At 41.4% G+C, this 26,639-nt stretch overlaps 1 protein-coding gene across 1 annotated transcript; it reads right to left on the minus strand.

The window, feature by feature from the left end:
* Positions 1 to 6,576: 6,576 nt before the first annotated feature.
* On the minus strand, positions 6,577 to 23,590 carry HS3ST2 (heparan sulfate-glucosamine 3-sulfotransferase 2). Its single transcript, XM_063428999.1, has 2 exons — positions 22,987 to 23,590; positions 6,577 to 8,587 (listed from the first exon to the last, which is right to left on the minus strand). Exons 1-2 carry the CDS (start codon positions 23,508 to 23,510, stop codon positions 7,969 to 7,971), a joined length of 1,143 nt encoding a protein of 380 aa, XP_063285069.1. The 5' UTR covers positions 23,511 to 23,590; the 3' UTR covers positions 6,577 to 7,968.
* Between the last annotated feature and the right edge of the window lie 3,049 nt (positions 23,591 to 26,639).

Below are 26,639 nucleotides of genomic sequence, written 5' to 3' on the forward strand. Positions count from 1 at the left end.
TACACCATTGTTGGTCACACAGGAGCCCCGCAGCTTGTATTGAACTAGAAGATGTTCCATGATGTCCAAACAGCTGAACCACGTTTTATTTTGCCCAATATTCTGCTGAGGCTTGGGCAAGTCTCCATTGGTGTACTCCATCCTCCCAATATGTGATATTACAGCAAAGAAAAACAGGCGTACAGCCATAGTTTAGAAAAATGGTTGCAGGGCTTTACCTTCTTGACCTTTTCATGTCTAATTGACCAGGATTGCTGCAATGTCCACCCTGTGCAACAGTCACCTCTGTCACTCTGTGGCCAGCCGTGCCTCATGTGGTCTTATTTAGGAATTTGCGCTCAAGGTCCAGCTATATGCACATTCCCTTGGTCTACAGAATTCGATAATAATGTTTGCAGAATAAATACTGGTCTTTTTTTTAGTTTTTGTTTTCTGCTTTTGTTTTCTGTTTGTTCATCTTGAAATAAATTGACATTTCCATTAGGCAGATGGCTGAAAATATCTGAACCTTCTTACCAAGCCTGGTATATTTTGTATATTTTAGGTTTTGAAAAGGGAAGTGTGGAAAGTGTTGCTAAAATAAAGGACCTGTTTATGTAGTTCTCTTAAAGCCGAATTGTTGCCTCTCTATGACCTTGAGAAAAGTCCCTGATTTGGTTGTAGACTTACAGAGTCTTTGACGGCACATTCCAGGAATCCACTCAAGTTTGGTGCAAGGTGTAGACCTCTGAGTCACTTCCTGGTTTGGTGAAACCTCACAGCCTTTCACTTCATAGCACGTACAGAAACGCTAAATTTCTTTTTATTTTTGACACGGGACCTCAAGGTTACACTGTAATCTTATAGCTGCAGTTATAATACACCATGTGCAGAGATACTGGGGACCAGGCCCGGACTGGCCATCGGGCACACCGGGCAAATGCCCGGTGGGCCGCGATGGCCGTGGGGCCGAGGCCGGCAGGGGAGATCACAGGATCTCCCCGGCCGGCCGCTGCAGGACCAGCGCTATCCGAGCGCCGGCCCTGCTGTGTGTCTCCATGGGCCGGTGGGGAGATCAAAGATCTCCCTCACCGGCCCAGAGACACTGTTAAAGGCGGCCGCCCGGGGCTGAGGAGTGAGGGAAGCAGGAGAGAGGACCGGCGGAGCTCTATCCAGCAGCTCCGCCGGGTCCTCTCGCGAGGTCTGAGCGTTGCCGCGGTAACTGTGGCAACGCTCAGATCTCGCGAGAGTGAACTCTAGCCTGCAGGTTAGAGTTCACTCTCACCACTGGACCACCAGGGAAGGAAGCTGCAGAAATAATCCCCCCTCCCAGGCATGATCTAAGAAGGGAGGGGGGATATTAAGCAACTGCCCCACCTCCAGCATGGCTGCTTCAACGGCACCTCACCCCCCCCTCCCCTCCCTCCCAGGCTAAAGGTAAGAAGGGGAGGGGGAGGATATAATTTTTTTTTTTTAATTATTAACAAAAAAATATTTAAATTTAAATTTAAAAAAATCACACTAACAGCCCCCTCACACACACACACATCACCCCCAAACACACGCACACACATCACCCCCAAACACACACACACATCACCCCCAAACACACACACACACATCACCACCAAACACACACACACCACCCCCAAACACACACACACACATCACCCCCAAACACACACACACACATCACCCCCAGACACACACACATCACCCCCAGACACACACACAGCACCCCCAGACACAGACACACACAGCACCCCAGGCACACACACACAGCACCCCCCGCCCCCCACACACACCCTCTCTACAACCCCTGCACACACTACGTCACCTATACACTCACACTACAGCCCGTATGCACACACTCGCTACATCCCCTATAACACTATGCCCCCTATACACACACTCTCTACAGCCCCTAGCCACACATATTACACCACAAACACAAATTAAATTGACCTATTTACACAATACCACACCACACTCTACACACACGCAATCCCACAAGCAGGCTCCAAACATATGCACCATGCACTTTCCTGGCCCTTTTGTCCTCTGGTATCCCACTTGTGGAGACACCAGAGACAATTTAAAAGCAAACACAGCGCAAGCATGTTATTAAATTTGCTTGCGCTGCGCAGAACAAATACAGGGACTTTTCTAATGCTAGAGCTCTTCAGGGGGGCTATGCGCATTGAACTAACATTGAACTAACATGCTCACTTTGAGAGGGGGCGTGCTTGTCATTAGTGATGAGAAAACACACCCTCTCTGGCCCCGCCCCCTTCTTAGGGGGCCGCGCTGATTGAAAAATGCCCGGGCCTAATTTTGTTCCCAGTCCGGCCCTGCTGGGGACCTCCTTACACCATAACCTTATAGCTGCAATTATAATACACTGTGTGCGGGGAGACAGGGGACCTCCTTACACCATAACCTTATAGCTGCAGTTATAATACACTGTGCGCGGGGAGACAGGGGACCTCCTTACACCATAACCTTATAGCTGCAATTATAATACACTGTGTGCGGGGAGACAGGGGACCTCCTTACACCATAACCTTAAAGCTGCAGTTATAATACACTGTGTGCGGGGAGACAGGGGACCTCCTTACACCATAACCTTATAGCTGCAGTTATAATACACTGTGTGCGGAGAGAGAGGGGACCTCCTTACACCATAACCTTATAGCTGCAGTTATAATACACTGTGTACGGGGAGACTGGGGACCTCCTTACACCATAACCTTATAGCTGCAGTTATAATACACTGTGTACGGGGAGACTGGGGACCTCCTTACACCATAACCGTATAGCTGCAGTTATAATACACTGTGTGTGGGGAGACAGGGGACCTCCTTACACCATAACCTTATAGCTGCAGTTATAATACACTGTGTGCTGGGAGGTAGGGGACCTCCTTACACCATAACCTTATACCTGCAGTTATAATACACTGTGTGCAGAGATATTGGGGACCTCCTTACACCATAACCTTATAGCTGCAGTTATAATACACTGTGTGCAGAGATACTGGGGACCTCCTTACACCATAATCTTATAGCTGCAGTTATAATACACCATGTGCAGAGATACTGGGGACCTCCTTACACCATAACCTTATAGCTGCAGTTATAATACACCATGTGCAGAGATACTGGGGACCTCCTTACACCATAACCTTATAGCTGCAGTTATAATACACTGTGTGCGGGGAGACAGGGGACCTCCTTACACCATAACCTTAAAGCTGCAGTTATAATACACTGTGTGCGGAGAGAGAGGGGACCTGCATACACCATAACCTTATAGCTGCAGTTATAATACACTGTGTGCGGGGAGACAGGGGACCTCCTTACACCATAACCTTATAGCTGCAGTTATAATACACTGTGTGCTGGGAGATAGGGGACCTCCTTACACCATAACCTTATAGCTGCAGTTATAATACACTGTGTGCTGGGAGATAGGGAACCTCCTTACACCATAACCTTATAGATGCAGTTATAATATACTGTGTGCAGAGATACTGGGGACCTCCTTACACCATAACCTTATCCACGCTTGGCGTCCCTTTAATTCTTACTTTAAAGGCCAGGACTCAGAGACACACAAACCTTCTAACTTCTGTTATGCGGGACGCTGGTGGGAGATGTAAAAGGTAGCAGGCCATTGATGTGATTCACGCCACTGGTTCTGCCCAAAGGAGGTGGACCAGCACAGAAAGGTGGAGGGTCCACCCGTAGAATTGACAAGTCACCCTAGTGTGAATGGCTGCCTGGCAATCAAGTAAGCTGCCCCCACCAAAGGCAGATCATGCAGGGGAACTATTTCAGTGCTCTGTACTGGGTCCTAAGGTCCTGATTATCACAGCGCATGCACATCTAATGATGGGCTCACGCCATGCTTGTTGGGGACAGCTCCATGTTTCTCCAAAAGCAGGACACCAGGGAACAAAGTTGTGACAGTGGAACAGGACCCGAAAATAGAGACGTCGTCGTCTGCTGAATTTGGGTGTCCTGGAGACATGCAGACCCCATACAAATCAGCTTCCTATTCATGTCATTCCTGTAATAATAATTCCCTGGGTGTCACATTTCTGGATCTTGTTATTTATTTATTTCCTTGCAAATGTCATTAAATTCTAGAGTTTTATTAATATTTCTGTGGATTAAAGATTTAGTTACTTCACCTTCAGCTTCATGGATTCATAAATCTAAAATGATTTTTATTCAATGAATCACTGTAAACGTCTCTCTCAAAAGGAGGAAGGCTGTGCCTCGGGGAATCCAGCCTTCAATATAATCATAATACATACATTTCTTTTCAAGTCTCATTGTATCTTTAATTAACTATGACATGTCAATGTATACAGGGCATTTGTTGCAAATCATTTTAGCCCGTCAGTGCTTGGTTGAAGCATATTTTTTCAGTAGGTATCTGCATTGATTGCTGTTATTAAATAATTCCTCGTGCCGCCTCTATACGTCAATATGAGAAACAGCATGCAAAATATTTGATATAATCCTCAAAGTAGAGAGAAAATGCATTTGGTTGTCAGGGCTGTGCTTAACTGAATAAACCCGGTCGACAAAAACGGGTGGGTCGGCATCCAAAGCCTCCTGGCATCATAAGCACAAAAATAACCTTGTACAATAAACTGCAGTGGTTATGGTACTTGGAGTGAATTCTGAGTCTTAATCAACATGTCTATCTGTCTGTTTTAATTATTATTATCTAGCTATATACAGAAGGAGGTCTATGAACAGTCCTTTGTATACGAACTAAAAAGAATCTCAAACTGAATTGGGCATATTGGAAGAACATATTGAATAGGGCATATTCAGTATGCTGATTGCTGAAGTGGTTATAGTGTAACCAGATATGCTAGATTATGCATTTTTATTGCATGTTTCTGGTCAAAATATTTCCACATTTCACCAGCTGAGCTAATTTAGTCACCTAGTCTATTATGCGCTAAAATGTACGTTTCTCGACTTGGTAGACAACCTCGTAGGAGAATCGTCAAAAGGACTGGATATGAAAGCCCAAATTAGCAGACGTGAAAATGTAACTTTGTTGGAACATTAAAATCAACATCCCCAATATCTTCTGTCACAAGTGTCAGTCATTGTATCAGCCATGCTAATATGGTCCTGTTAGTGTGAATCCAGGCCAGCACTACTGGACTAAGGGATTTTGGATTATAATCCCCATCCTCAGACAGCCTCTGGTCCTGATTGTTGTATCAAATTCTCCAGAGCCCTGAAACAGATATACAGGTTTATTAACTAAAGTGAGAATTCAAAGCGAATTTCAAATTTAAGGCCAGAGTAGCCGTAGTGAAAACAAACTTGCTTTAGAGAATTTTTCCACTTTGGCTAATTTGACCTTAAATTCCAAATTCACTATGAATTCTCACTTTAAGAAATAAATGATGGTGTTAAACATATGCATTGTGTTACAATTCCTTACCCCAGCTGGCCTAGATATGAAGTACCATAGGTTGGTACCTCCATTTGTACAGAGCTCACTTGTGGCTGTTCTTACTCGAGCGTGTAAGCAGGATAAACGGAACGCAGAGAATACCAGGCTATGACGTCATATCTCTGCACACTCCGCATTGTTGTGTCTTGGAACATGGAAGTGTGATCTTAGATAGTCAGTACCAGCGTCTGCATCCACTTCGGCTGGTTCATGGTTATGATATGGGTGTGAGTGAATATTTTAAGGAGCATTCGTACTATGTTAAAATTGAACCATAAAAATATAACAAACCAGTGAAAACACTTTTAACATGCAGAAAAAAATAAATATTTTATTTATAGGAAATCATAAACATTTTGGTATTTGTTGTCACCAAGGAAAACAGTTACTTGCACACTATCCCTACTTCACATAAATAGCCATTGGAGTGATATTAAAAAAAACCTACAGTTGTTTAAATGTGCATAGGGATTTTATATAATGTGCAAAGAAAAAAAATGATTTTAACTTTTTTTATTACATGTATTGGGGCTGATGTGCACTATAGACATTGCTGCCGCCCATGAGTAGTGGGAGTTTGAGTGCAGGGCTTAGTTTTGTATGTTCACATTTCATTTGCATTGCACAGCCATGTTACAGTGCTGCCGCCCACCCCATGTGTTCCCTATTAAGGGTTAATAAGTGTGTTGGGGTTTGAAAAAAATGCCTCTTTTAACTGAAAGCAGCAACGAGAATTGTTAGTGTAGGACTCAAGACTCAAGAGGTTTTGTCATGATGTGGCAAGTGGGCTTACACTTAAATAGCCATTCGAGTGATTTAAAAAAAAACTCCAGTTATTTAAATGTGCATAGGGATTTGGGATAGCATGTAAGTATCTTTTTTCTTTGGTTTTCATAAAATATAAATATAATATATATATATTTTTTTACTGCTCCATACTCTATTGGTTACTTCTGCTATCTTGATATGTGAACCAGATAGGTGCCTTTTGGCCTCGTTTTGGTTTGTCCGAATCACTCTTCCCAAAACGATTGCATGGGCGAAATTAATTTGAGCCAAAACACCACATGGACGAAACCCGAATCATCTAAAAAAATGTTTTTAAAAAAATCAATTTTCGGACGAACCACATTTTTTTTTGCCTTGTACAAATCTACAACTAATAAACCTTGAACTATCTGTGTTTTTAGTTTGAACCAATTCATTGTTGAATGGTTTTATGGGACTCTAGCAAACAGACCACAAAAGTCCAGGAGCCTTTTTTCAAAGGTGTTTAGATATTCAAGAAGATCCACTAAATTCTTGTAGTTCTCTGGTAGACAGGACATTCTACTTCACTTTCACTTGGGTGGAATATAACATTGGATAACTGATGTGTTGATAATACATAGCCAACTGGATACAATGAAACAATCTGGTTTGATGTCTGATATGTTGTCTGAGTTCTACATCGTCCATAATACTAACACTCCAGATCTGACTTCTACAGACCTTTACATTAAATATCAGCGGTAACAGTAGCATTTTTAACAGGACACCATCCAGGGGAACCATAACTTAAGTTAAAGCCCACAATAGGATGTTTAAACACATATCTACCAGACGGGGCTGATCTTCTGCGCCAACTTTTAAGAGCACTGCCTAGTTGCCCTCATAGACTAACAGAAATGTGGCATCACACCATCAGTACTGTGGTGTGTGTCTAGGATAGTGTAGTACCACCACCAACAGTCCTCTTGTGTTTCTATTTCTCTATCACTTTGTGCTTTATCTGAAGTAAAGTGTCTGAGGTCTGATAAGCGTACAGAATTCTTCCAGTAAAACCGGTCCTTTAGTAGACACTGTATTGAGAATACATACAGACCATCGTGTTTCGTATCCCTCTACAAGTTAAAAGGGTGGATTTGTTGTAGGACCAACAGGCCTCCTGGTTGCGGTTTTACTGATAGGAGTACTGGAAATTGAATGCACTTCGATTCCTTCCCATGATTATTGTTAGTTAATCGACATTTAATTGATTTGTGTGCTTAATACATCCAAGGACTACCCACCAGTGCTCTTTGGACTTGATGCTGTAATGGGACTATGATATATCTTCAAATATGTTTTCTGTAGAGAAAAGCTTTTGATTTATCCTCCACAATCCCAGTTCCTACCTTATGAATCTCATTGTTCAGAGTTCTCGCAGAACTTATGCTTTGCTGCCTTTTCCTTCGGCGAAAAGGCTAGGACTTCTTTCGATGAGCATTAAACGATTGCATCCACTATGGTCCTATGCCATAATATTCCATTCTTTCACCCAGCTGACTAGTCTCCATTTTCTACCTGACGTTGTGAGCTATTTTTCTCGTGTCTGCTAGTTATTGATATTGCCTCTGTTAGCTTGCTTGCTCTCTCACCCACAACCACGAGTAACTTTTGTTTCCACTCATTCCCTTTATCCTTTCTGAACATAAGTTGTTCTATATATTCCAACCTCTGCCTGTGTCTGGATCTGCTCTACTCCCAATGAAAATCCTGTCCTACTATCTCATAAAACTTAATGTTATGTGGTCGGTAGAAGTCTCTCAGCTGCTCTATGTCCTCAGTGTTTATCTGCACATGAGTCCGTCCCTTAGATTTGCCAAGGCAACGTGGTGCTCCTCCACCACCGGGCTTCTTGAGGCAGGGAAAGCCCTTGGTCTTGTTGAAATAGAAATGTTTGTCAGTCACTAAACGCTTGAGGCCAAGAAAATCTTGCACTCTTGCCATCTCACCAGCAGGATCTGTGATGAGTCTCTCTCCGCTCACAAAGTGCATCTGGGAAATGGGGAAATGGCTAAGCCAGGGTTGGAGGTGCAAAGCATAAAGTCCTATTCTAATAGCATTCCAAGCAGTGTCCACCTCCCCACTGGTTTGATTGCGGAAGGCCAGTTCGCTGAAGCTGGGGATGTCTGGTTTCTTGGATAAGGTCTGTGTATAGTCTGAAATGGCACGGGTCACTGGGTTACGTACAACTACAATCAGCTTGACTTTGGGCGACATGTGGGAAATCCTGCGTGGGGCATCACGTGTTACAAAATAGCTAGGCGTCTTCTCAACAGTGATTTGCCGGTCCACAGATCGAGGCATCAGGTTCCTGCATGTGGAAAGAATAAATAAAAATTAAGGCCAAAATAACAGAGATAAAAATAAAATCCTCAAGTTGTCTAAATGCTAAGACTTTAAAAGGGCTACTCTATAGCCACTACAGCCAGAGGCGTTACTGGAAATGACCGGGCCCCGGTGCAAGAATTACCATGCCCCCCATGTGTCTCATCCCCACCCAGCTCTTCCATCTGTTTCAATTCCCTCCCGTCCCTACCATGTGTCAATTCCCCCCAGTTCCTCCATGTGTCTCAATTCCCTCCCATCCCTTCCATGTGTCAATTCCCCCCAGTCCCTCCATGTGTCTCAATTCCCTGCCGTCCCTACCATGTTTAAATTCCACCCAAGTCCCTCCATGTGTCTCAATTCCCTCCCATCCCTTCCTTTGTGTCAATTTCCCCCAGTTGCTCCATGTGACTTAATTACCCCCCCCCCAGTCCCTTCCATGTGTCTCAACCCCCGCATCCATTTCATGTGTCTCAATCCCTGCCTGTATCTTCCATGTGTCTATATCCCCTCCCGTACCTTTCATTATTATTATTATTATTATTATTATTATGATATTTATAGAGCGCCGTCAAATTCCGCAGCGCTTTACAATGGGTGGACGAACAGACATGTAGTTGTAACCAGACAAGTTGGACACACAGGAAAAGAGGGGTTGAGGGCCCTGCTCAATGAGCTTACATGCTAGAGGGAGTGGGGTAAAGTGACACAAAAGGTAAGGGTAGTATTAGACTAGTGACAGTTGCAGAAGAGGAATCAGTTGGGAGCTATTAACAGTTTAATTAACACGCTTTTATGAAGAAGTGGGTTTTTAACAATTTTTTGAAGGAGTGGAGATTGGGTGAGCATCTAACGGATCATGTGTCTCAATCACCCCAGTCCCTTCCATGTGTCAGTTTCCCCCAGTCCCTCCATGTGTCTCAATTCCCTTCTGTCCCTTCCTTTGTGTCAATTTCCCCCAGTTCCTCCATGTGACTTAATTCCCCCCAGCCCCTGTAGTGTTTCAATTACCCCCTCAGTCCCTTCCATGTGTCTCAACGCCCCCCATCCATTTCATGTGTCTCAATCCCCTCCCGTACCTTCCATGTGTCTCAATCACCCCAGTCCCTCCCTTATTGGATGCCCTTATGCAAATGTCCACTTCCACAATGGCCAAGCAGCATCTCCACAACGTTTCATTTAGTGTAAGGACATAACTAAAGGTTTCCTTCCAGCAAAGTTCTACGGTCACCAATTGGTATATTTTAATTTTATAGTTGTTTTTTTTATAACTTTAGGTGCCAACGCAAAAGCATCTGGAAAATATTCTATATATTAATATTTATTAAAAACTTAAAAACCTGGTCTGTTGCAGTAAGGTTTTCAGAAAGTAATACAGTCAAGATCCACTTACTTTCTGTTAGGGAAACCAACAGATCATGCAGAAGGTTTAGATGTAAGGAAAGCAAAATACTCAACAATCCCTGATATCAATAAAATGCCAAAGGGTGGAACGCCCTGGGGGAGACATTTTTTATAAAAACTTCCCCAAAATACTCAACAATCCATGGTATCAATAAAATGCCGAAGGGTCGAACGCCCAGGGGGAGACATTTTTTATAAAAACTTCCCCAAAATACTCAACAATCCATGGTATCAATAAAATGCCGAAGGGTAGAACGCCCAGGGGGAGACATTTTTTATAAAAACTTCCCCAAAATACTCAACAATCCATGGTATCAATAAAATGCCGAAGGGTCGAACGCCCAGGGGGAGACATTATTTATAAAAACTTCCCCAAAATACTCAACAATCCCTGATATCAATAAAATGTGGAAGGGTCGAACACCCAGGGGGAGACATTATTTATAAAAACTATAATTATTTAAAAAAACTTCCCCAAAATATTTATCTTATTGAAGCCCATCCTTCTAGTTCACTGACACTGATAGGGTTATTTACTAAAGTGAGAATTTGAAATTAATTTCAAGTGAATTTCAAATTTAATTCCAGCAAAGCCAAACCTTAACTGACATGAAGAATTTTTACAGGTTGACAATTCTCCCATTAGTGAAGATCACTGTAAATGGTAGACTGGTAGATGTAGATGTTAGATATTCTTGGGCTATCTGTTCTTTTTAGTACTTATTCCCTCCAAGGCATGCGCTTCCTATAGGCCAACTTGGGGTCCGCCTAGGGCGCTGCTTAAAGAGGGGCGCCGGCAGGAGCTTTACTGCTCTGCTTGTTTGGCCGCCCATTTATGTTTAAATAATTATACAAATCATGCCGCCGGCCATGTTACCGGGCGCTAGGGAGCAGTTACATAGCTTCTGTCTAGCGCCCGGTGTAACACTGGTCCGGTGGCATCCACTTCAGCCTGCTCAGCCAGGCCCCTCACAAGGACTCCCATTGCCGCAACTGCACATGGGCGCTTCAATTTCTCACCCCCGTCCCTTGCCCTGTACGTGGGGACAAGTGGGCAGGAGTATAGCAGGGGCTGAGACAGAGTGAAGGCGGCCAGGCACAGGGAAGCGGCCAGGAACACATGAAAAGGCAGTCAAATATGAAGAAAGATGTCAATGGGACATCACAATGTGTATTTGTGTTTGGGAATGTCAATCCGGGTCAGTGTGGGTCTGTATGGGTCAGTGTGTGCTTGTATGGATCAGTGTTGGTCTTTATGGGACGGTGTTTGTCTGTATGGGTCAGTGTGTGTCTGTGTAGGTCAGTGTGTGTCTGTATGGGTCAGTGTGTGTATGCATGGGTCAGTGTGTATCTGTATGGGTCAGTGTGTATCTGTATGGGTCAGTGTGTGTCTGTATGGGTCAGTGTGTGTCTGCATGGGTCAGTGTTTGTCTGTGTAGGTCAGTGTGTGTCTGTATGGGTCAGTGTTTCTCTGGCACAGGGAAGCGGCCAGGAACACATGAAAAGGCAGTCAAATATGAAGAAAGATGTCAATGGGACATCACAATGTGTATTTGTGTTTGGGAATGTCAATCCGGGTCAGTGTGGGTCTGTATGGGTCAGTGTGTGCTTGTATGGATCAGTGTTGGTCTGTATGGGACGGTGTTTGTCTGTATGGGTCAGTGTGTGTCTGTGTAGGTCAGTGTGTGTCTGTATGGGTCAGTGTGTGTATGCATGGGTCAGTGTGTATCTGTATGGGTCAGTGTTTCTCTGTATGGGTCAGTGTGTGTCTGTATGGGTCAGTGTGTGTCTGCATGGGTCAGTGTTTGTCTGTGTAGGTCAGTGTGTGTCTGTATGGGTCAGTGTTTCTCTGTATGGGTCAGTGTGTGTCTGTATGGGTCAGTGTTTCTCTGTATGGGTCAGTGTGTGTCTGCATGGGTCAGTCTGTGTCTGTATGGGTCAGTGTTTCTCTGTATGGGTCAGTGTGTATCTGTATGGGTCAGTGTTTCTCTGTATGGGTCAGTGTGTGTCTGCATGGGTCAGTGTGTGTCTGCATGGGTCAGTGTTTGTCTGTGTAGGTCAGTGTGTGTCTGTATGGGTCAGTGTTTCTCTGTATGTGTCAGTGTGTGTCTGTATGGGTCAGTGTGTGTCTGCATGGGTCTGTGTTTGTCTGTATAGGTCAGTGTGTGTCTGTCTGGGTCAGTGTGTGTCTGTATGGGTCAGTGTTTCTCTGTATGTGTCAGTGTGTGTCTGTATGGGTCAGTGTGTGTCTGCATGGGTCTGTGTTTGTCTGTATGGGTCAGTGTGTGTCTGCATGGGTCTGTGTTTGTCTGCATAGGTCAGTGTGTGTCTGTATGGGTCAGTGTGTGTATGTATGGGTCAGTGTGTGTATGTATGGGTCAGTGTGTATCTGTGTAGGTCAGTGTGTGTCTGTATGGGTCAGTGTTTCTATGTATGGGTCAGTGTGTGTCTGTGTGGGTCAGTGTGTGTCTGCATGTGTCAGTGCGTGTGCGTCTGTCTGCTTGGGTCAGCGTATGTCAGTCTGCATGAGCGGGTGGAACAAATGGGGCGGCAAAACATTTCTTTGCCTAGGGCGGCAAAAATCCTTGCACCGGCCCTGATCCACTCATTACTCATCCATAACAAATCCACTAAGCTCCTTGTATAACTATAATGACTTGCTGTGATTTGTTGAAAGCCACTGTGCTTACTCGTGTAATTAAATCACTTTTCATGAAAATCATCCTACTCTCTAAGAATCTTAAATTGATATGTATTTACCCACGGGGACGACGTCTTTTAAATAGCAATAATTTTTAGGATCTGTGTTTTAGGTTCTCTTGTTGTCTGTCTTTTTTTCTTTTACTGAAGGAAGAGATCACTCAATTTTGCTCCCATGATGCCTTGGCAACCTATTGCGTCACGAGATTTGTGGGTTTACAACTAGTCGATTACTTCTGTCTAGCAGTGTTTTTTAACTAAACTAAGAAATAAACCCCTTTGATTTGCAGACAGTTCATACATTAATGAATAACCCCGTTAGTGTTATTTATTTTTTTCCCTGGCTCCTGTATTATCTAGGCAGGCGTTTAAGTGCAGTTAATTTATCTGGAAATGATGAATGTGAGGTGAAATTCTGTCATAGGTAACAGAAAGCAGCAATCATTAAAAATCTCCTAATAAGCCGCAGCTGCTGCAATTATTTCCCAATCAAAAGAGTGTCAGGAAGAGGGTGTTCTGTATCCAGACTGTACACGAAGCACCTGGGTTAAAAATAATAATAATGAAACAAAAAGCCATGAATTACTCATGAAGAAACACAAATGGTTTACATTTAGATCAACAGCCATGAACTCGAAGCAGTGTCAGAAGTTGCTGTGTGAACCAGCAGTAAAGGGTTGCCAAGAAGTGCTGCCTGTAATATCTACAATTCGTATACCGCAGTATGGAAATTGAATCACAATAGATGCTTAGTAAAAGGCAGTTTGTTAAAGGGACTATAACCACTTCATGTCATTGTGCTGGAGTCAGGGGTCACTGAGGTCGTCAGTGTTCCGCTGTTCAATGGTGCTCAGGAGCAGACCCGCTGGCCACCTTAGGGCCCCAAAAAGGCAGCCAGCTGTGACCTAAGGAAGACTAGGTACCTGTTTACCCGGATGGCAGGTGCCTACTCTGCCCAAATATAGTGTCTGGGAGGAGAACCACTAACCCCAGCCTGAATCGCAATGCCTAACCCAAGCCCCAAAACCTATTACATCAATTTTGCAAACCATGATCATCAAATACTACTCCGTGCCAAAAGGCCAACTACAACCTACTGGAGCCAAGATGGACAATTCCCATGTGTACAGTACAGGCATGAAAATAAATTAGCAGATACCTACCTTAAGTTTGAAGAGGTAAACAAATGAGACTTAGGCTGTTAGTATATTATAAATATCTTTTTAGTGTCTCCATACCTACTCTCTAGACCAGGTTAACAATAATATCTCAGTGTTTTATTGTGTTTTGCTAGGAGATAAAATTTGTTTCATTAAAGGTATTTAAACTAAAATTAAGACTGAGGAAGCCAGCCAGATTAAGTGAGTATTCGTTATTTTAGATGAACTTTTTACAACACAAAATAAATGTATATGTAAGCCGCATTTAATTTTAAAACAAGTTTTTTTTTATGTTCATTAGGAAACTGAAGCAGAACAGGAAGCTCCCCACCAAGCACTTCCTGTTTTAATTCCAGGTTCTCTGTACAATGTTGCTTTATGGAATTCCCTATTCTGACCTCAGATTGATGAGGTGTGTCTATCAGTCCTTCAATTGTCCACTTTTTATATTATTACTTCTGTTCCTTCTAATTTGGAAAAGAATGGACCACAGTTGAAAGGCACTCCACTGAGGTGATATCCAGCAATAAATTCTCCCTCCCTGATCTGAGTTGAATTCCTTTGTATGCTACGTATTAGCGTTCATATATATTCTGCTTTGGCTGCTATAACTCCCAGATGACCTGTCACATAGAGTTTAAAGAATATAATGCACCTAGTCAAGGAAATAAATGAAGGGGCAGACTTGTGAGTGAGAGAAGTGACTGCCAGAATCTAATCACAAGACCCTATAGATTTTCTCATTATGTGTCTGATCAGAATTATTGATCTTTTTGGAAGACAGTCTATTAATTACAATCCACATGGATTGTGTGTGCGTGTTTTCTTTTTTTCTAACCTTTAATTTTACTGCTCTGATCATCTATCCCCTGTTTAAATATTCCAAGACATAATGGGCTGTGTTCTATATGAGCAGCCGTGTGTCTTCTGTCGATTCTTATTGATCACAGTGAAAATTAACAGGTAAAACCCAACAGATCTTACTGAGAAGCCAGTGTCTCCAGTGATCCGACCAGGTCAGCAACTGCTGTCGGTGCTAAGCCTATTTCTGTGGATCATTTATTTTCTTTGTTAATAATGAATTTTTATATAACGTGTTAAATGTTGACTAATCCTATGTGATTACACGGTCATTTAATGAGTAATGAACTTTTTTTTATTAGTGCTCTTGATATCTGTTGTGGTTACTTTGTCAGAGTTAGGTAGGATATTGCGGTAATTATAAGTGCTGGTATGCTTGCTTGTTAATGCAAATATCTAATCCGCCAACTACAGGAGGACAACGCAATGCGTACGTTGGTTTGGCTTGGTCCAGAGGTTCATTTCTTGTTCAGATAAAATATCAGAATGGGGAAGAATTATGATCTCAGTGACTTTTGACGATGGAACAATGGCTGCTTCGAGACGTGGGTTAGTATGCCGGAAATTAAAGATCTCCTTGGATTTTTTTTTACTTTTTTTTTACTTAGTCTTTAGACTGTACAGAGAATGGTTTGAAAAAAAATTAACCGAGGGTCTGATCGATGGATAAAAATTATTTGTTAATGAGACAGGGCACATTAAAATGAACAGAAAGGATCAAGCATTATAAACCTTTAATTTGATGGGCTAAACAGCAGAAGACCTCACTGGGTTCCATTTATACAGACAACAGAAAACTGAGGCTTCTGATCACAGGTGCCCCAAAACGGACAGAAGAAGAATGATCTGGTTGGTGTCTCTGCTGTGACATGTAGACAACAAAGCCAGAATGTGGTGAAAATATCATTAATTCATGTCTTGCCTTGTGTCAACAGTTTAGGCTGGCGGGAGTGTTTAATGTTGTGCAGAATATTTTATTGGAAAAATAGGCCAGAATAACTGAAATTGAAGAATTCTCATACTCAATTATGAATAACTTTCAGCAATGTTTTCACTAAAATTTGAAATTCCCTTTGAATTTCATTTCAATTCCCATTTTAGTGAGTACTAACACTGTGTGAAATCGCAGTTGGAGCACTAATCACTGTACTCTGCGCCTTTTAGCAGTGGATCACCCGTGAGTCAATGAAGAGTGAAGATAACTTCGAGAATTAGCTCAATTGCAGGAAATGACTAATAAAAAATAATAAGTTTAACATTAGTCTTCTTCATCATAACGTTATTAAGGCTGTGCATTAATATCCATCTGACAATTTCATTCATCGTCTCGATATATATTCTAACTGCTCACTAATAAGCTCAGTAAAAGGAGCATTTTTGAATTAAATTATTCCAAATGACTATTCTTAGAACAAAGTGTTTTCAGTGCTAACAGAGCGACAGATCAGAAAACCAAGTATTTTAGAGCGGATTCCTTCAAATATCGCTGCTTCGATCTCACCCGAATCTCTCATTATTGGAGGTTTATTGTCAGACATGTTTGTTTTCATTGACCAGGGGTGGGGAACCTTCGGCTCTCCAGATGTTTTGGCCTACACCGCCCATGATGCTTTGCCAGCATTACGTGTGTAAGAGCATTATGGGGGATGTAGTCCACAACATCTGGAGAGCCGAAGGTTGCCTATCCCTGCGCGGCCTAACCTTAAGATTTTGCTGCTGCATGTTCACCAGAATGGTGTTTGCAGAGATTAAAACAGGGTGATGTGATTTACTCACGAAACAGCAAATTGTAGTGAACTGAACTGCGAAAATTTACGGGAGAATGCGCAGATTTGAAAAATAAAATACAAATCATCTAGAGTCAAAGCTTTGTTTTTTTATTTTGGAACGAATTTTCGAATCTGGTTTTCAATTCACCCCAATTCTCTGCATTCTATATTCAAAACAGGAGAAAGAAATATCCCTTTAGACCAGAACGTAATGCCCCTCATCCCGGGGAGACAGGTGACCCACTAAACATAAGTTTGGCTGCGAAGGTTGAAGGTAAGAATTTTTTCATTTTTTATTTTTTTATTTTGACAATATTTTTGAATACAGTAGCAATATAATGCATTAAATAATTATTGGCTCACACGTTACATAGACAATCCAGTTAAATAATAACCACCCTGCTACAGGCTATGTAATATTACATGTACTCATCCCCTATGTTTAACACAAATTAGCACGTGAGGTCTGAAGAATAAAATGAATTGTAGAAATCCACAAGGCTGTATTCAGCTCTGTTCTAAACTGACTGCCTCCATTTTGACTCCATTAATCATTTTTAAAACAACAATGTAATTGTCTGTTTGTCATTGGTTGTAGTATGTAGAGGAGGATATAATGTAATGTTTTAGTTCAGTGTGTGTGCCTTGGCTGTGCCAGGACTGAACTGGATTGTGATGTCAATCGCTAAATCTTTAATATCCATTTAAATTGAAGCACAACATTACATGAAAACTCACATTACAAGTCCTAGGTGATTTTCAATGTTTTATTGAGTAATATCATTTCCTAGAGATGTAATGATTAGCTTCGAGACTAGCAGAGCATCATGGAACATGTAGTCTATATATGGTGATCCACATTGGGCTGGTGGTATATACGTTTTATCCGATAATGATTGGAATTTTTTTTGCAAGTGTAGCAATGACGTCTGAACACATGGGAGAGAGATATATATATACTGCCACAGTCCGACAGTAAAGTAAAACAAATGACAAGATACAATCTATGGACAAAAACATATACTGTTTACTCCCTACTTACGGTGTCGAGGCCCTGCACCATCGGTTATACGCAGCTATGACCGCTTTCTCAATATTGATCAACAGGCTATTAGGTCAAATATAATAATCTATTTTATATTAAAAAAAAATTAAAAAAAATAACAGATGATACCAGGACAAAGAAAACAAACAAACAAACAAAACAGGATAGGAAGGCGAAAAACAAAACTGTGCCATAGAACGTTTTTTGTTTTTAGAAAGCAAGCAGCCATTGTAACAGTGTGGTTGTATAGACACTTTGAAAGCACTATAACCACTACAGACTGTTGTGCAGGTTGTTGTGGTGTTACTGATCCCATGAGTACTTGCCAACTAACCCAAACACAGTCCTGATTTTGGTCCCCTGCACCAGCTGTTTTCTCTAAAGTCCCAGTTCTGCTGAGAAGAGTGAAAATTACCTTCAAGGTTTACTAGCAGCACCATATCCACTGCAGCGGCTGTAGTGGTTATTGTGTCAGGAGTGCCCTGGTGGCCGATCCTATTGTAAGTAGTCTGGATTGATTTTTTTATGGCACCAGTTAGCCAGCCTGTTCCTCGGCAGAGTATTATATAACATGTTTATGCGCAGTGTCATATAAGACATTGATGGATTTATTCTGTAAAATTGCGTAGAATTGACACGGGGATTACAGACACTAGGGAAATCAAACGCACACAAATGAGCCAAACATGAGCTCTGACACAGTCATGGGAAAAGGTAATCCAATTTCTTTGAATTTGCATGCCTATGTCTGTTTGGAAGGAAATATGATGTAAAAACCCAGTTACCATCAATACGTTACAATCCAATAAGTAGCTTATCGATGTATTGCTTTCAACTAAGAGGAGTCAAACCATCCTAAACTACTCAATGAAGATTAACCCTCACACCATGCACAACATAAAATATAGATATATGGTGGAATTTACTGAATTTAACATTGCTTGCATTGCTGAGGTCATGTATAAAAATCTGCATTTCTGGATTAGGGGCTGAGAAAATAGCAAGCGGTTGGAACATTCCATTAGTTTTCCAAGTAATGAAACCATGTTTAGAACTCTAGTCCCAGAACGGTTCCTCATCCATAGCCTGTAACCCAGCAAGTGACCATGAAACAATCATTCAGGCTTAGTCACTCAAGTGTGAATTGTCTGAAATTCAAAGTGAATTTCAAGTAAGTTTCCTATTTTAGGCCACAACAGCTAACAAACTGTTTGTAAAACTGTAAATAAACATAGAAATCAAAAGAATGTTTTAGTTTTAATGTTACTCCAAGCACCGTGACTACGTTAGTGATTTGAAGCGGTTATGGTGCTTGTGCAGAGTTTTGCTATGAAATATTGCCCATATTGAGTTTAACCTCTTTTCTGCCTGTGGTGTAACTCCACCTCCAGCAGTGTCAATCAGCCAGCCAGGAAATAGAAGACCAGGCAGCTAATGTGAACTCTGTCCATATATCTAAGCACAGAATGTCAGTGAAACACAATAAGAAAACACTCTCAAAGCTGTTCTTAAACTACATTTCCCATGATTCTTGGACCTGTATTATCTAAAGAGAAAATAATTTAAAGACAAACTGTCCCCTCAAAATTATTTTTAATATAATAATACTTTTGTCAAGTTTTGAAAGTTTGCAAAACTCATTCCTCCTTTAGTATATGTCAGGATCCTTCAGCCACATACACAGACCTTGCGTCAGACGGTGTTTGAATACCGACAGTCTATATGGTCTTCCATACTTCACTCTCTGCACAGAAACAGGGATAACCATAGAGACTAACTGTTGGTCTTCTCTCTCTTTTTTTTTTTTTCTTTAAATATATACTACATTTTTTTTAAAAAATTCTGTTTCCTTTCAAAACATGATGATCGGATTATTTTATGAAAATATAGTTTTGAGGCGACAGTTGTCCTTTAAATAATGACATCGACTCCTGTGGGAGCTCGATAAACAAACAGATATCCTTTAAACGGCAAAAAAAAATAAAGACAGCTCTATTACTCAACTAGCTCAAGTCAAATTCGCCCAAAAATATTATGCAGGAGAGATCCGTGTGTTGGATAGAAAATGATGTTGTACAGAGCTTGGTGCGCAGAGCTTGGTATAGACATTGTAAAATATCTAGCCAATGATAAGCTCTATTTAGTGAATAAATATTGCAGGACTCTCCAATACTAGATGAATATTATCTACAATACTTGTCTACTGTGATTTTAACACCTTCATGACAAGTGGTTAGCCAAATCCTATGATACCATAACAGTCGTGGCATGTCATCTATCACGAAAAAAAAAATACCTGCATTCCACAATGCTGTGTACAGCCTGAAAAAGGGAACTCACGGGGGCCTCTCTGCTTTTCGAAACAGCATTTTAAAATAGAAAATAGCACAGGGATAATTTAACCCCATGAGCGAATTTGGGGTGAGCTATATATTTAAGAAGTCTTCTATAGTGATCTCATCTAGAGACTTTACAAATGTAGTAAATATTCATCGGTCGGGTTACAGACAGAACGATATATAGCTATACGTACTACTAACAGAGTAGAGGTATTAAGGTACTAAGCTTTGCCTATTCCTTGGACTTAAATGGTTGCAGTCATCAGCATTCAGATCTATACATTGGTACCGATAAAGATAGATTTTACACTTGTACTGACTCATCACTGTCTTTCCGACTGCTTAGTAGATAAGATATGGCCAGTATAGCAATACAACGTGCTCCCATAAATGAAAACTCTAGACCTGTGATAAAAACTCAAGGCTGGCTATGCATGATGGGAAATGTAGTTCGGAAATATCGTGAGAATTCAAAGTAAATTCAAAGTGAATATCAAATTTAACGCCAGAGAAGTCAAAGTGGAGGCATACCTGACTAACACAATGTACTATTTTGGCCTTAAAGGAACATTAGTGTATGCTTTTAAATTTGAAATTTACTTTGAATTCTCTTTTTAGTGAATAAATCATTTTGTCAGTCCCTGGCTCTTATAATAATATTAATAATTCTGAAATATATCATGTTAAAGTGATGTTAAGTGTGCACTCCCACTTACGTTACAATACGCGTCCTCTCTCTATATATTTTAAAGTGGGCTCTAAGTTTTTTTCCATTTTTTTTTTTTTTTTATATTTACATTGTATGCCAGGCTGTTTTGGCTGAAAATGTCTAATTCCCATGGTGTTCTGTCCATGCCTGCGGTGTGGAAGGAGTAATAAATTAATTGTAGGAAGTACATGGAATAACTGTCCAGCAGAGGTGGTAAAGGCAATCTCTATCAGCAACAGCTCCCATGATCTTTTGCAAGCCTCATGGGATTTCGTTTTCAGCAGAGGACCTAGTTTGGTGGCCAGTGCCACCATGGGCGATAGGGTGACCCAATGCATGCCTCTATTCCATTGCTTGCTTTCTGCTGGGCTTTGGAGGGAGGACTGGGCGTCACTTTCTAGAAACACAAATCTGTCTGTCCTGTGCCATGAAAACAGAACTATGCTCCCCAATCACACCGATAAGTGGGGCCCCTAGGCATTAAATAGAATATCTAGTAACTGTTAATGGACTAGATAGATAGATAAAGTACAGATAGACAAAGTACAGATAGATAGATAGACAGACAGACAGATAAATAGACAAAGTATAGATAGATAGATAGATGATAGAGTGTAGATAGATAGATAGATAGATTGATAAAGGATAGATAGATAGATAGATAGATAAAGAAAGTACAGATAGATAGAAAGAAAGAAAGAAAGAAAGATACGGATAGATAGATAGATAGATGGATAGATTGAGAAAGTACAGATAGATAGATAGTCAGATATATAAACAAAGTACAGATAGATAGACAGACAGACAAAGTACAGAGATAGGTAGATAGATAGGTAGATAGATAGGTAGATAGATAGGTAGATAGATAGGTAGATAGATAGGTAGATAGATAGGTAGATAGATAGGTAGATAGAAAGAAAGATAAGTATAGATAGATAGATAGATAAAGTACAGATAGATAGATAGATAGATACATACATACATACATACATACTAGATAGATAGATAGATAGATAGATAGATAGATAGAAAGATAGAGTATAGATAGATAGATAGATAAAGTATAGATAGATACATACATACATACATACATACATGATAGATAGATACATACATACATACATACATACATGCTAGATAGATAGAAAGATAGAGTATAGATAGACAGTAGATAGATAAATAGATAGAAAGATAGATGCTAGATAGATAGATAGATAGATAGATAGATAGATAGATAGATAGATAGATAGATACATACATACATACATGATAGATAGATAGATAGATAGATAGATAGAACATATATATTTAATTTTCAAATTTATTTTTAATTGTATTTATTTATTTGTTTAATCTAATATTTATTAATGAGCAAGCAGTACAGAGCTACTGCCCTCTCCTATTTACCCATGTACCCGGCTGCCCTGCTGTACCTGCTCACACAACTCCCAAGGTGTTTCGTAATATATTTTATTGAATTAATGGTGATTGTTTTGTTTCCCGTATATTTGTATTTATTAAAGATGTCAATTCCTTGCTGTGTAATTCACAAATAACCTTAATGAGAAGGTGGAGGGGGGAGTTGGTGCATGGGGGGGTCCAGCTTTTATGGTAAGGACCCATCAATCTCAGGCTGTTTAATGCCCTGTATCTACCATCTGAGTGTGCCACCCATGCCACTCTATGAACTAACAATCAATCAGTGAACCCACAATTATTACAATACTATCCTAGTGGAAGCTTCATAGTCCTGTACTGGAAACACATTCCTGACTCTCATCACTCCCAGCCAGACCTCCCATGCTGTGTGTTGTTTTTACATAGATACAGTATCTATTCGGCTAGACATTCCCTGAGTCAGTGACCTATTTAACATTCTTTAACTTTGTAACTCGCCAATTTAAACCGAATTAAAAGACACGTTTCCTTTGCAGAATCCTGCAGCCAAAAATCCAATTTCAGCCTTATCCATAATGCGATGTAAACCGATCCCCAAAGCAAATTTACTAACATGTTCAGGTCCTATTTAATGGCAAAGCATTGAGTGTGACAGGCTCCGGGTACAATTTAAGATGTGATGCTAGCTATCACATCATTCTAGGAAATGGGTGACATGTCAAAATTTGCCATTTTTGTCTTTTAAGATATTTTTTGTTATTTCTGAACAGCCCCCAGGTTAAAGCTGTAGCAGATCAGACAGGGAACTAGTAATGTCAGGTAGTGATTCCTTTTAGTGACCATTAATCGATAATCAAGATTCCATAGACTATATAATAATTTTAATAAAATGCCAAAATAAAACAAAACTCATTTTTGGGATGTATTTTTTTAAAAAGCTGCTGAGATGATTACAGTATGAATCAATGCGCAATGCTTAGTAAATCTCCAGATTACATACCTGTACCAGTCCAGACCCCTCTCATAGTTCCTATCAAAGAAGTGGGGTTCAGTTCCCATGGCTCGAACTTCGGGGTGCACCCTTATAAACTCCAGCACAGCCCTGGTGCCTCCCTTTTTAACCCCCACAATAATAGCCTGGGGGAGTCTTTTGTGCCCATATCTTGGGGTGGCAGTGCTGTTCCCTAAGGGGTACATCTGGTGCTCAGTGGGTTTAGGGGAGACCCGTCTGATTTGGGGGTGCTCAGTGTGGTTTCTGCCGCTCCACGCAGTGCTGGTCCTGGGTTCCTCTGTGCTGCTGGGAGGGAGAGCAGCTGCCGAGAGAGGGCAGGGGGGCATCTTCTGCAGGAGTTTTTTGCCCCCTGATGCTGGGGGCAGAGGGCAGCTGAGCTGCTGGTACCCCTCAATGTGCATACTAGGCGGGCTGCGGAGAAGCAGGCTGTAGCACAGCAGGGTACAGGAGAAACACAGGGTGCTGGCAAAGAGGAATCTTTTGGCCTTGCGGGGGCTCAGTCTGGGTGCCATGGCTCCATGCACAGGGGCCACATTGTGCCCCCCCAGGCTTCTGCATGTGGCACTGTCCCGGGGAAAGCTGGTACACTGCTGCCTGGCACACCCTCTGTCAGAGATCAGCTGGGGAGGCAAGGCTTGCTGAAGCCCCATCCCATTCTCATTAACCCCATCCAGTCATGCAGCTACTCTCATCAATACTATATACCAGCCGGTAATACTATACCAGCCCTGTCTGATCATCAATACTATGTACCAGCCGGCAATACTATACCAGCCCTGCCTGATAATCAATACTATATACCAGCAATACTATACCAGCCCTGTCTGATCATCAATACTATGTACCAGCCGGCAATACTGCCCTGTCTGATCATCAATACTATATACCAGCCGGAAATACTATACCAGCCCTGTCTGAGCATCAATACTATATACCAGCAATACTATACCAGCCCTGCCTGATCATCAATACTATGTACCAGCCGGCAATACTATACCAGCCCTGCCTGATAATCAATACTATATACCAGCAATACTGTACCAGCCCTGTCTGATCATCAATACTATGTACCAGCCGGCAATACTGCCCTGTCTGATCATCAATACTATATACCAGCCGTAAATACTATACCAGCCCTGTCTGAGCATCAATACTATATACCAGCAATACTATACCAGCCCTGTCTGATCATCAATACTATATACCAGCCGGTAATACTATACCAGCCCTGCCTGAGCATCAATACTATATACCAGCAATACTATACCAGCCCTCTCTGATCATCAATACTATATACCAGCAATACTATACCAGCCCTGTCTGATCATCAATACTATATACCAGCAATACTATACCAGCCCTGTCTGATCATCAATACTATATACCAGCAATACTATACCAGCCCTGCCTGATCATCAATACTATATACCAGCAATACTATAACAGCCCTGTCTGATCATCAATACTATATACCAGCAATACTATACCAGCCCTGTCTGATCATCAATACTATATACCAGCAATACTATACCAGCCCTGTCTGATCATCAATACTATATACCAGCTATACTATACCAGCCCTGTCTGATCATCAATACTATATACCAGCAATACTATACCAGCCCTGTCCGATCATCAATACTGTATACCAGCAATACTATACCAGCCCTGTCTGATCATCAATACTATATACCAGCAATACTATACCAGCCCTGTCCGATCATCAATACTATATACCAGCAATACTATCAAAGCCCTGTCTGATCATCAATACTATATACCAGCAATACTATACCAGCCCTGTCCGATCATCAATACTATATACCAGCAATACTATACCAGCCCTGTCTGATCATCAATACTATATACCAGCAATACTATACCAGCCCTGACTGATCATCAATACTATATACCAGCTATACTATACCAGCCCTGCCTGATCATCAATACTATATACCAGCAATACTATACCAGCCCTGTCTGATCATCAATACTATGTACCAGCAATACTATACCAGCCCTGTCTGATCATCAATACTATGTACCAGCAATACTATACCAGCCCTGTCTGATCATCAATACTATATACCAGCAATACTATACCAGCCCTGTCTGATCATCAATACTATATAGCAGCAATACTATACCAGCCCTGTCTGATCATCAATACTATATACCAGCAATACTATACCAGCCCTGCCTGATCATCAATACTATATACCAGCAATACTATAACAGCCCTGTCTGATCATCAATACTATATACCAGCCCTGTCTGATCATCAATACTATATACCAGCAATACTATACCAGCCCTGCCTGATCATCAATACTATATACCAGCAATACTATACCAGCCCTGTCTGATCATCAATACTATGTACCAGCAATACTATACCAGCCCTGTCTGATCATCAATTGCTTTCCCACAATACACCTAAAGCAATTCAACATGCTGAAGTGCTTTATGTGTGAAGAGTGTGTCCACTTTTTTTTTACTATAGTAAATAGTAATTGTCACTTATAGAAATAAACCTTATTACACCCCCTGGCTGTCAATCAGACAGCAGGTCCAGTTACAGTTACTCAGTGGAGCTAAGCTCAAGTGTCATCAATTGCCCTAAGCCCCTATTTTGCAAAGACTTCTCATTGAGCTGCATTGGGACGTCTGTGATTGGACAGCACCAGAAAGTCTGGGTACGGATTTAAGGCGAGGGCTTGGAAGTTCAGCCTACTATGAAGAAGTGCTGATTGGCCAAAATGGCCCCGCCCCCATCCCACCTTCTTGCCGAATTTAGCCAATCCAATGCTTTCCCATATGGGAAAGCATTGTATTAGCTGAAAATCGGCAATTCTGATGATGTCATCAAAGAGGCTGATCGGGGGTGGGGCTAGCGCTGGCAGACCAGCGCAGTGCTGGAAGACCAGCGCAGTGCTGGAAATATGGTGAGTTTTAATTCCTTTTAAGAGGGCTGTGGTGGGGCAAGCCACCTAAATGGTGGGTTTAACACTATAGGATCAGGAATTCATGTTTGGTTTCCTGACCCGATAGTGTTCCTTTAAGAAAAGTGTTCGTTTTTCATTTAGGTCTGCTTAAAGAATGCGGTTCTAGTAATTCTGATATCTCTTGTAGTGGCTTGCTTATCTTAACAGGATACTCCGGGTACAACACAACTTCAAAGCATTCAATTTTATTGGTTTGACCTCATTAATTTGTTGCATGCCTAAATCTTTATAGTTTTTCCATAAAATAAATAAATGTTTTGCAGAATTGTGCACTATAAACCTGCCTCCCTGACCATGCCCCCTCACTCCAGAAAAAGACTTCCTTCTGACATGTATTACAGTTTGCCTTCGGAGTTCATGGAGATGATAACACGGAGACCTACAAACACACAGGAGTGTTTTCCTTAAACATTCTCTATGTCAAGGGTGCACAAAAGGTAGATCCCCAGATGTTGTAGAACTACAACTCCCAATGTTTTTAGAATGACAAAGCATCATGAAATAAGGATGTGCATGGGCAAAAAAATTCAGTTCATTTCGGCACTTCCAAAATGGCAATTTGGCAAGGGTTAAGTTAGGGGTAGAGGTAGGGTTAATGGTAGGGTTAGGGTTACAGGTAAACTTAGGGGTAGGCTG

Source organism: Pelobates fuscus, chromosome 8 (assembly GCF_036172605.1).
Source record: "Pelobates fuscus isolate aPelFus1 chromosome 8, aPelFus1.pri, whole genome shotgun sequence".
In the NCBI taxonomy this organism is placed as follows: domain Eukaryota; kingdom Metazoa; phylum Chordata; class Amphibia; order Anura; family Pelobatidae; genus Pelobates; species Pelobates fuscus.

Coding starts and splice junctions, on each gene's coding strand:
- HS3ST2 (XM_063428999.1), bottom strand. CDS start 23,510: ATGGCACCCAGACTGAGCCCCCGCAAGGCCAAAAGATTCCTCTTTGCC. Junction 8,588..22,986: donor AGGGGTCTGGACTGGTACAG/GTATGTAATCTG, acceptor TTCCACATGCAG/GAACCTGATGCCTCGATCTG.